Source organism: Triturus cristatus, chromosome 5_2, assembly GCF_964204655.1.
Source record: "Triturus cristatus chromosome 5_2, aTriCri1.1, whole genome shotgun sequence".
Taxonomy (NCBI): Eukaryota; Metazoa; Chordata; class Amphibia; order Caudata; family Salamandridae; genus Triturus; species Triturus cristatus.
The window spans coordinates 392,404,862-392,417,373 of NC_140588.1; the positions used below are offsets into that span (position 1 = coordinate 392,404,862).

General features: G+C 43.4%; 1 protein-coding gene across 1 annotated transcript in view; it reads right to left on the reverse strand.

The window, feature by feature from the left end:
- Nucleotides 1–12,512, reverse strand: part of C5_2H6orf52 (chromosome 5_2 C6orf52 homolog) — a 187,686-nt gene that overhangs the window by 68,979 nt on the left and 106,195 nt on the right. Inside the window, exon 6 of the mRNA XM_085607263.1 lies at nucleotides 10,615–10,734. Coding sequence (XP_085463389.1) covers nucleotides 10,615–10,734 — 120 coding nt within the window. The remainder of the gene's footprint in view (nucleotides 1–10,614; nucleotides 10,735–12,512) is intronic.

Sequence of the window (12,512 nt, forward strand, 5' to 3'; positions counted from 1 at the left end):
CATTGAAGGAGTCAACTTCTTCTAGACAACTGCCTTGAGATATCTTAAATGTGGACGACTGGTCCACAGCAGCTACGTTTAAAAAGTTCTATTGGAATAAAGTGAGGGGATGACCTAATTGGTTAAGCTTTCAACATGCATAATTCAAGTCTTAAGTTCGGACACAAAATACTAAATCTTCTAGGTACGGTGAAGGAGCTTCTAAATGTTAAGAGCATGGAAGAGAGCACTGTCACACACTTCATCAGTAATCTGCAACCACACCCCATTTTTTTTTTTAATGATGACATATGCACATCTGGTGGTAACGGATACATTTGTATGTTTAGAGCTAGTTTGGACTAGGTATTTGTGGTAGAAGGACTGTGGTGTGGAGCTCAACAACTATTTTGCTAGGAGTTGAACAGAAACAAGTTTACAATTGTGACAAGAAAAGGTTCCACAGATAATGGACTACTGCACAAAGAAAGGGAAAGTGCAGTTTTCTTGAGACCTTTTGTTGGACTTGGCCCTTTTTGCAGGGTCATTCCTAAACTTTTTGCCTTCCTCCTGTATTTTTCCTGACCTGTTGTTGGCTGATTTATGACTCTGGGCACCTTACCACTGCTGATCAGTGCTAAGGTGCATATGCTCTCCCTATGGTAAAATGTATACATTGATTGGTGTCCATGATTGGTTTATTTGGTTTACTGTCAGCCCCTAGTAAAGTGCACCAGGAGTGCCAGGGCTTGTAAATACAAATACCACTGGTGGGCTTGCAGCACTGGTTGTGCCACCCACAGAAGCGGCCTAGTAAAATGTGTCTAGGGTCTGCCACTGCAGAACCTGCGTGCAGTCTGTTACTGTCGCGCTGACTGCGCAAGTGCACCCACTTGCCAGTCCCTAAACCTTCCCTTAACTGCATATTAGTCACCCCTCTGGTAGGCCCAAGGGCAGGGTGCATTGTAGGCATAAGGTAGGACATGCCCTGATGTGTGTGGCATGTCTTAATAGTGAATTACAGCCATTTTCGTTTTTCACTATTGAAGGCTACCTGCTCTCCATAGGCCAGAATGGGCTGCTGGATTTACTACACGCTGTAATCCCAGTGGACTCATAGAGCATGGTAGAAAGTCATGTTTAGTATGCCTGAACTCAGAATAATAAAATACTTCTTTTAGTAAAGTTTATTTTAATATCCTGTGTTTGTAAATACTACTTTTAGAAAGCTAGTATTTGCTGATCTGGCCATTCAGTCCGCCTCTGCGCTGTGTGTGTTCTGCCTAGCAACAGTAAGGAGCAGGGCTGGGGAATTCCAAGAGACAGGCTGGCTGCCAGGTGGTGGGTAGAGAGATTACACCAGGATGGGTGGGAGGAGTAAACCTTGACTCTTGAATAGACCTGTGCTCTGCCACCACAAAGCCGGCTCCGCCCCCTGTGGAGCGGCTGATGTCTCTGCCCTGCTGCTGAAAGGAAACCGCCGATTCACCACAACAAAGTGCTCCAAAACTGGACTGAGCCAGGCCCAGGCCCCCTGGCGCTAAAGAACAAAAGAATTGTGCTATAAAAGTAGGAGCCTGGCTCCTAAGAAATCAGATCCTGTTTGCACTACGACGAACCTCTGCCTGAAGGAGAAGGACCTGGAGAAGCTGAAGGAGGAGTACTGTCTCTCTGCCTGAGAGACTGGCCTGCAGTGGGTGCCTGTCTGCTGGAAGGAGGGGAAAAGGACTTAAAGAAAAGACTTTGTTTGTAACTTGTGCTGAACTAATCTCCAAGGGCTTGCTAGAGAACTTGCCTCCTGAACTGCGCCCCAGGAACATTGGGCGCTACCCCCCCCCTTTGCAGGAGAAGAGACTGCCGTGGGTGAGCCTACACCGCTAACTCTGGAGAAACTTAAGCCCTGATCTCCCTAAACAACGCGACCGTCTGCCGCTGGACGTGACTGCAAACACAGTGCGGGCCCACCGGCCTAAACAAAGTGAGCAACTACCCCCGTGAGCCATCGCTCGCAAAGTGAGGAGGAGATCCCCTGTCCGAGCATCGACCTCTGCCACCCCCCCGGGCCGCAGAGATCCCCGTGAAGACGTGGGCACTGTTCGCCCCAACCGGACGAAGCCGACAGCACGCTGCGCTGAGATCTTGCCCCAGGCTGCCCCCTCTGCTTCTGCCATCGCCGGTGTGCTGGGAGACTGAGGAGCGCCCCCACGAAGCATCGCTGTCCACGGAGGAGCCGGGACCCAGACGCGACGTGGGACACTCGTGTTCAGCCTCCGCAGATTGCCGCGAACATTTGCCCCCGAAGAAATAAGCCTTTGCGCCCCCTCGCGCTGAACGTACGGTCCGTACCACCCTGTACGAACCGTGCATGCCTTGAGGACACTTGGGGACTCTGGAACGTAAGTCTGCCCCGTACCTGTGAGCGCTGCTGCCTGGGTGCTGGAGCGTACTGACAAAGAGAACCTGGAGTACAGCGTTGGTTCGCACAGAGAACGTAAGTCGCCCCGTACCTACGAGTGCTGCTGCCTGAGTACGGTATATAGAAATAATGCCCCGGGATCAATAGTGTAATCACTAATAGAGGAGACAGCTAAGTTACCTCCTCCTATGAGTTATCTTCTTTTTCTGTAAGAAATCTTTTTAAATTTTTATTTCCACATAGAAGTCAAAAAACAGTTTCACTAAGAAAATAGTTATACTCTTAGGTTGAATGATAGTATGTATATTTATTTCATACTTTACTCATCTCCCATAACTATATCTTGTTTTTTTCTTTTTTTCTTTTCATATATATACAAACATATACATTATTTACATACATAAAACGAATTCAACACATCCATATTTGCACCTCTGACAAAGAAATTATATTCTCCTTATTGCATCTTGTCTGAGTGATACCCTAATAGTTAATCAGGATGCTTCTCACCTTATTTCTCTGAAGAATTCCTTACCAAAAGAACACTCTTTTAGAGTCACTTCGAGATCAACTATTGCAACCTCATTCCTTTTGAAGTACTCTCTACTACTTAACACAAAGTCCAAAATCTCATGAGTGTCTTCACCATTGTTGTCGACGCGTTTCAGCCAAGTAAATTACAGGCCTCCTCAGGACTAGGGCACTCAAATCTACAATATTTTCAAAGTCCAACCTTAATGAAAGTAAAGTATACCTATTCTGTTCCAATTATTGCTCGAGGTAGGTGGATATTCTCTATTTTTTCTTTCAAAACGTGGCAAGCCATGTCATGTTTCCATCAACATATCTGTATTATAGGGCCCTTAATTCCCGAAATTCTTCGCACTCAAAGGTCTTTTCTACTCGTGTTCTTACAACTTCGCTATGTCTCCAAAACAAGCCACTTCCTCATATTCATACCATCGCCTCGTTCAGGCTGCCCACGTCTTGCTGATCTTTGCCTGAGTACGGAGCGTGTCTAGGGCTATACGGACCGTATAGCATTGAAGATCATCGGCCGCGCCCACGCGTGAAGCGTGAGACTCAGCATTCGAAGCCCAACGTACGTTCGGAGCGTCCCAGCCAGTACGGCCCGTCTGGCTTAAGGCCTGGCGAAGCGTACCTCACGCGAGAAGCGTGGGAAACGGCACGGTGCACAAGAATAACCCCCAAGAGCGGATTTAAAGCGCTACGAAGCGCACAACCAGCCAAAAGACCTGATTTTACATCGAACTGTGTCATTTAAAGACCTGTGGATTGCCCTTAAGCCTTTGCAAGTAACTGGAACTGTGAGTAACCAAGACAACTGTATTTGAGCAACCTGCCTGCAAGAAATCCTTTATATAAAAGTTATATTTTTACAGAAATACAGCCTTGTGTCTGTGTGTGGTGGGGAGGTGATTATTGTGTGGGACACCTTGAACGCTTAACCTTATGCCCTCTGGAAATTTAGCCTGACTGCTCGCGCCACGTTACCTAGAGGGTGAGCAGGGGTTATTTTTAAAGAGGTGATCCTTTGCCCTGACTTAGATGAAAAGGGTCCCTGCTTGTCGCAAGTGCATACCTGCGCCAACCAGAGACCCCGGATTCTAACACCTTCATACTGAAATCGTATAAACATCATTGGAACGGGTTTGCTATTGTCTTACAGACTAATGGGCCATTGAGTCCAGTGTTTATTATGATTGTTTATTTGCAGCAGGCCAAAAAACAACCAGTATTACATGCACAATCCTCATCCGTGTGCCCATAAAAGAACTGCAACTTTTCTTCACTCTAGCTAGGAAATTTTATATTGTTGCAGCAACAGGAGAAATCCTTGTACCACCTATATTTTGTCAGGCTACACTTAAGCCTTCAGTTCTGCCACCTAGAATTATGACATTAAGTATAATGGGGTTACACAGTGACCCTCAGAACCTGGGTGTCTGAAATCAAAGGTAAGGTAGGTCGGGAGTTTTAGAGAATTACTTTAACAGCATTATTAAATAAAGAGAAAAAAGGTAAACACACAGTCACGATGTGCCTGTCCGGGAACGGGAGGAAGAGAAGAACGATGATGTTCTTCCCCCCCTTATGTGTCTCCTGTACTTTGTTTTCAGTCTCCCTTTGGACACTCGGCGGAGAGCGGTATCGGTATCTTTAACTTTCCCTACTTCCTGGAGTCGGGGCCGACCCATGTTGCACCGTCACATGCGCCAATAGAAGACGGTGAAGAAGAGAAGGAGGGCCTTATAGCATGAAACACGAGGAGTAGCGAAGAGGAGGAGAGAAGCCGGGTGTCACAACAGGACGAGAAACCGAGGACGGAGAGCAAGAACAGGAGGAACTACAACCCCAAAGACCCCGACGAGGAGTCTCCTGTTGGCGCCGTAACGGAGGTCGCCGTCTTCGGCTCAAGGACTACAGAGCCAGGATGACAAGAATCGGGAGCCGGACCCTATCCGGTACTACGCGGACGCCAGCCACACTACCGGAGGAGAGTGGCTCCCAGAGGTACGAGACCGCATCCGGGGGTGGTTTGGGAAAGGGAGCTCAGCCGCGAAAGCGCCAATAGCCAAGGGGAGGGTTAACAATGTAACCGGCGTCTTTGGCAATTGAAGACAGCGCATTCTTATAAACGCAATGGGCGAACACATGGTGACGGAACCGCGTGTGGGTGTTCATCCCTTACTCCCCTCCCTAAAATCAACGCACATAACCAGACCACGTATCCTAAAACCTTCCTCTTTTTCTTGTTTTATTTTTATGCTCCTTGAACTCGGCTTGGTTGGACGACGACAGGGTCCTGTGAACCACCCTACCTCTGAGTGAAAGACGGGAGGGAAACCGAGCATTTTTAAACCTCTGCGCCAAAGAGACGTTGAATAAACCTCATTTTGCACAGCATATTTTCTCTGGTGTTCATTGCCCATTCACACACACCTAGATTTATGTAATCTATATCAACTGTATTCGTGAATTAATTCATTTTTCTGGTATACAATTAGAGGTATATCTTAGTCAGGCTGTCACAAAAAACAACAATTTTGTTTTTTAAAAAAAGGGCGACGCAAACAAACTAATCAGTGATAAGGTGATCTAAAACGGACAAAGTGCTTTGGGTGAATAACATATATACAGTGCTGTACAAAATGTATATAAAATGTTCATCCAGTAGACATCAATCCCTATTTAATTGAATCTCCAATCCATACATGGTTCTACTATTACATGGAGTGTAGAGAATGGGGAAAGATTGTGTAGGCACGTCGATGTTTCGACCCAAGAAAGTGCGCAATTCACTTGAAGTCATATCGGGTCCTCTTCAAGACGAGGTAGGACAGCCAGTAGTAGTAACCATAAAAAATCTGATGAGTGCTCGATTGGACGATCCACCAGGGGTTGGATTCTAGTCAAGAATGAAAAACTGTCATTGTAGAACCATCAGGGGTAGGTGGAGTCATATTCTGAGTGCAGGAATGTAGATGTGTCACATCCTCTGCCTTGCAAATCAAGGGGCTCTGGCCAGCCGGTGCTTATTCCGCCAGATTTCCTCAGACATGAATTGGTGCTATTTTGTTTGAGCAAACCTGAGCAACTTTCCCTTGGTACAGAAGGAAAAAGAATTTAAGTGCTAAGAAGTTTTCTTTCAGTTCAAATACTTTAAAACTTGTAATGGTTTATGATTAGTTAATGGTGTCTTTGACACAATGAGGTAGGGTGACCAGATTCTCAAAACAAAAAACAGGGACAGGTCATGGACATAGAAATAGAATTAACGTTTGCAGCAACCATCGACATATAAGTAGGACTATTTGACAGCTATCAGACATAGAAAAATGACAATGACAGCCTCCTTCACAAACGCATGCATGCAAACTGCAAGGCACATGTTCAGAACCTTATAGTGTTTTTCCCGTCAACCTTTTGTTATGCTAAGGTTGCTAACAAGAGCTTATTTGGGTAATAATAAATTATAATTAGTATAGACAACCCCAAACACTGTTGATTTAAACCCTGAGATTGTGGGGGCAGATTTTCTAATGCGCTGCACCAGGTTTAGTTCACAAATGTGACGCAAACCCAGCACATAAAATTGTCTTGGGTTTTACTTTACAACTTAAATCCTGATTTGCATTGGAAAATAGCACTAAACCCTTCTTTGCAGCAAGGGCCGTCCATGGGGGTTCCCATGCAACCACCAATGGATTGTGATGGTAATGTCTAGTGGGAAAATGATTTCTTAGTCAAAACATAGTATTTTGAACTGGAAGGGGCACCCTTCTAGTGCAAAACTGATGCTTGACTTGCATAGACACTTACAATAGAGTGAAAAGGTGTGTGCACTGGGGCAAGGAAGTCTAATGTGGGCCACTACTAGGGATAGTGCAGCAAAACTATATCACGGAGGATATGGCACTGTTGTACGGTCTATTCATGCAAAGCAGTAACTTTGGTTACTGTACAATTTGAAAACTCAGCAAATCTGCCACTTTATTTCTCTAGGTCAGACAATCTTAACATATAATGTCCAGCAATATGGATGACATGTGACTCCTACACCTGGTGGCCCACATCCTATGTAATATTACTTGTGCACTGAATTACATGCTTGAATAATTAATGATCTCTATATAATATGCAGGACCACTAGAATTATGTGGCAGGCAGCAGTAAATTATGGGGCAGGGTTGACTAAATGATGTAGCAAGAAAAGCCAAACTAAGCGGCACATAGTTGTAGCATTCCTTGAAATATTTTGTTATTTTTACACATAATACTGTCTGGGCAAAGATTTCACCACTTTAGTAATAGTTTGACAACCAATAACTGTTTATTTAGACCCCCCCCCCCATCCCAAAGATCTCTTTAGTTATTCCAACTTCCACAGGCCCTCTAACATATGCGACAAAGGTGAGCAGACAGGCTGCAATTCCATCCACCTGGGGTCATTCAAACATCACCCCCCCACACCTCACCTACATCATCTTAACAACGTTCAAGTTTACCTCCTGGAGCGCTTGTTGTTGGCTCTCCCCGCTGAAGTGGGCCAGAGCCTTGCCCACTATTCCTGTGCAAGTGTAGAGTACCTTTAACTTGATGCTTGCTTGTATTGGCCGCTAATATAGAACTTTCAAGCCTGATTGTAAGCCTGATTGTAACTGTTTATGCCTCTTAAGGTTCATGCAAAATCTGGTCACCTGGTTGTATTTTTGGGAGTCCATTTGTAAACCACGTTACTATTGCCTAGTTTTGTCATCCCGTTGGTCCGGTGGGAGGGTTATTTGAAATTTGGGCACTGTAAGTTGATTCCCATGACCACCACGTTAACATGGGGGAGGAAATATAACTTCATCAAAAATGACATCCATACTTTTGAAGCAGTGAGGATGTGTCCTAAGATGGAGGTCACTCGAAGTGTAAGCTTTGATTTCTATTCCACCCTAGACCAGGAACTCAGCTGTGCACACAAACCCAGCCCCTCTGTCACACTTACCTCCTGCTCCTTAGTCACTTGCAGCTCCGACTTACGTCCAAGAAACTTTTTAACAAATGTCCGGTATTTTTGAGGGGGAGGAGGAAAAAACACATGCCAAACAACAAACAGAAAACGGCACAGAGCCATTTAAATACTCATGTTGCAAATACTGTACTAGCTTGCAGGCCGGGAGGGCAAGTCTTGTGTGGCTGCTGAAAGATACTAGCTGGAGCATCTCTGATGTGGAGACAGGGTCCTAACTTGCTGGCGCAGTTAGGGATGGGGAGGGTCATACAGGCTGGTTACACTCCAAGACCCTTTTGCCTTTGGCTGGTGCTCGCTGGCTTTATAGGGCAGAGCAGGGTCACACTGGTGGCTAGCCTTTGTAGAAAGAGGAGGGAAATCCAGAGAGAAAATGTCTCTCTTTGATGGATTTTCATTTGCACTACAACGCTCACCAAAGTGAGGTCAGGGCAAAACTTCTCCAGTAGTGCAAAGTGAGCATGCGCACATCTGTTTTACACCAGTGAATATGCTAAACTCAGGCACTAAACAACAACAAAAAACGTGGACATTTCTCTGCTTCACCCGGGCATTACACACAAATTGAGACATTTTTTAAAGTTGGAGAAAAGTGTCGGGACACTTCTCCAATAACCGGAACTGTCCGGGGATATTCAGGCCATCTGGTCACCCTACAATGAGGTTGTCTTGAGAAACTACACAAGCAGAAGCTCCTGAGCCTATGAAGGCATAGCTGGCTGTAGCTGTGGAAGAATGCATCGTTCTGCATGAGAAGAGAAACAAAGTTATGTTTCTTAGATTTTCAGGCTGGCATGAAAACTACAGAGTTGAATGGATCCAATAATGCCAGAACCTTCTGGAAATTGAAAGCATAGATCCTGGCTTATATTGAAAAGTTGGCTGCGTATTTGAAGTCCAGAGTTACGCTGGAGTTAAGTGCACAATCCCTAGGGAGCAAACAGAATAACCTCCATGAACTGCAACTGCTCTGAGGAAATAGAATGGTCTTCTTGTGGTTTATGGAAAAACCAGCAGCAAATCGCTTCAAGACAGAAAATTGTTTGAAACCCTCAGGAGCTCTAATAAGAAAGCACTTTAGTTAATTAAAATAGAGATAAACTGCCTGAACGCACTGAAAAACTGCTGCCACAAGAATTTCGGGAAGGATGCCTAACCATTGAATTCAGAACGAATAGTAAACAACTGTACTGCTTACAACGATCAGCTATCAAAAATCGGATAATCTTTCTTGATGAGAATATGCAAGTGCATCCGCTACCTAATTAGAACAGGTTTTCATCTACTTATCCGTTTGCATATTACGATAAAGCAAGAGTTGAGGTACAGAACTCTTTTTGGCTTCTGATACCAACTGAAAAGATCACTGTATTAGCACTTTTGTAACGCTATTTGAAAAATGTGAGTGGTGATTTTCATGACTTTGTGGTGATAATGAAGTTGAGCTTGTGAGCAGGGCATGAGATAAAATATACTGTTGTTATGATAAAACCTTGGCAGAGCAGTGACACTTTCTGATAACTGTGTGTCACTGTGGCTAGTTTGCACCACACAACCCTCTTGAGGTAAGCGTTGGCTTTGATCTACCCAGACAGTCAAGAATGCTTTAGTGAGAGCATTGCAGTATGTATACGTGAAGCTTTTGATTGCAAATAACCCCTGTAAATTAAAGGGCCTGGCCTATCCCTACTTTATAGCATTTGTATTTTGTTTGTGCATGCTTCCTTTTCAAATGTAATTTCTTTGTATGTAAGATTCTTATTTCTATGAGTACATTTTGCTTCCACGTCGATACTTTATTGAAATCGTATTCTTTATTGAGGGCACAGTCCTGAATTTATTACCTATATTTCACTAAAGCAAAATGTCTTGAAAAGCTGTATTTATTTATTTGTTTGCAGGCACCTACTGAATGTTTAAGATCACGTTTATTTTTGGCCACTCTGTCATATGTTCCTATTTTCTTTCAAATGGACTGTGATGTGGGCCAGCGTAATTACCCGTGGCTACGTTTAATTCAAGCATTCCCTTCGTCCCCTTTGGTATACCCCATTTTCATTAACACAAGATTTCCTTCTTAGCAACCTTCCATATGCTACTTTCCATTTCAACCATCAGTGCCTCTAGATTTCCTATGCATTGTCATTCATGCCTGGCTTTCTTTTACACCACTCCATGAGCTCAAATTCTCGTAAACACTGAGAGCCTTGCCTTTTCTTTTACCTTACTAACTCCAAGTCATAAAACTGAGTGTCCTGATTTCCTATTGCAGGGTGCAGGTGGCCTAATATCATATTTACCATACTGTGCTCACAGATCGTCTGTTTACCACCACTCAGGCCCAGATTTTATTGTGAAGGAAGTCTAGCTAGATTTCCCTTTTAACACACCTCAACACTCTATAGACGACCATTTGCCATTTACTACCGTGCCCCAAACATATGCTTCTCATTAACACGTTTTGCTTATATTTCTTTTCACGACCAAGACACCTTTTTAAGGATAAAATCTTCATAAATACTCCCAAAATATAAACTCCAGATTCCTAATGATTAAGAGTAAGAAAAGCTCCTGCTTTTAACTGAAAAAAACAAATATAAGTCCTAGCTATGCAGCTATTGTGGAGCCAATTCTGGAATCTGAACCAACAATGGATAGATAAATGTTTGCTCATTACCGCCTATCGATGGCTAGGCTGAGCCGCAAAGATTTTGTTCCAAGACCTGCTTTCAAGTGGCATTCTTTTAAGGCTCTCTTCTGCTCCTCCATATCTCCAAATTTCACAAAGCCATAACCCCTAAAAAAAGGAGAGAAAAGCAATTGATTATTTAAGTATTAGATCAAATGTGATAGGCATTTTATCTGTAGATGAAATTTGCTGTGATGTGGTGGTGAGCCTGACCAAGCAGATTTCTAATACAGTAGTTAATGGTACATTTACAGATGCACTATAATAAGCACTATAGTTCTTCATGAATACACAGCAAATACTTATGGTCAGTATTGACTTCTTAAAATACTACCCAAGTGCTAAGATAAATAGAACCTAGGCCCTCTACGAAAAACTTAGGCAGAATTCAACAATCCAAACCAAGCATCCCTGGGCGGGGGAACTTGATCCATACAAGCCTAAATGAACAAGAGTGTCCTACACCTCAATAAGAATATTCACATTCATTAATAGATATAGGCACGATAGAGATAAAAATACATTTCTGGATTATTGTTCTATGAGCTAGAATCAGATAAATGTTTCTTTTGGGGCAGCTACACCACCAAGGTTTTCAACTTGTATTTTACATAGAGCCCAAAAGGTCTAAGCAAATTACCTATAAAACAATCACTATAAACACCAATCTCTTTACAAACGTATTAGTGAACCAAGATTAATGACATTTCACAGGTTAATGTAAATCATCCATTGTGGCATACTTAAGACAACTTAATAATGGATGGGACGTATCCAGCAAACTTTGAAAAGGAACTATAGAAGTTTAGAGGCACAATGTCTGCATTCAATAATGGAATGTGGTTAACAGTTACAATAGTCCTCCTGTCCAGGAATCCTTCACAGATACATTTTGAATCCAGTTTTTGCCTAGGAAGGGGGGCGTGCACCCGGGGACACATTTTGTTTTCTTTTTTTTATTTTAAAACTTTTGATGCATTAAGAGTATCTTAACATTACCATAAGAAAAGACAGAACACTTCTGAGAAAAGGGACAACCACTATACTTTGCACAAACATTTCCGCCAGATTTAAATCTGTAATAGTTATGATGGGTGTACATACCCAAAAGACACTGAGGCTGGGCAGGTCACCTATTAATCTGAAGATCTAGCATCCGAGTCAAGGTAGCAGTGCATAAAAAAAAGATGTGGATGGAATTTCAAGCCAGGGATTCACAAATTGTTGCTAACAGGGTGCTGCTGAGCTGTGCTTGTCCCCTTTCTAACTGCAGATTGTGGGCTATGTCTCCACAGGATGCTCAGTTTTCCAACTTTCCACTCACTTCTGTGTGTTTAATCAGTGAGCCTTGCATTTGAATGGTAGTATGGGTTCTGTGCATTTGGATCAGTGTGTGAAGTGGGGTGCCAAGGTGACCAAGAGTGCATGTATTGTGTAAACCATTTCATCTGAACTAAGTGGTCTTCTGAATCTTGGTCCTCTTGTATACTCATTTTTGTGGTCGTAGTGGTGAGTGGAAAGAGATGGAATAGTTTTTAGATTTGGAGATTCTGGTCCCACTGCTGACAGTAACTAGTGACCACAGTGGAAGGGTCTAGTGGTAGGTCCTTTAGTATGTTGCAGAGTGGCAGATATTGGGGTTAAGCTGAAACTTGGGACCTAGAATAAGGATGCATTACAGAGGACAGATGTGGTGTTATGGTGTGTATAAAGTGGAGCAGTTGGAGGGAATAGTGGTGTAAACTGGTTATGTCAGGAAATTTACTGTATTTGTTACACTGAACAATATCTGTCTAAACCTGGTCTCCTTGTGTTTCATGTAAACATATACTCTTTCCACAAGTCAGTGCATTCCCTTCCATGGGCTGTGTGGCATTCTCTTACAT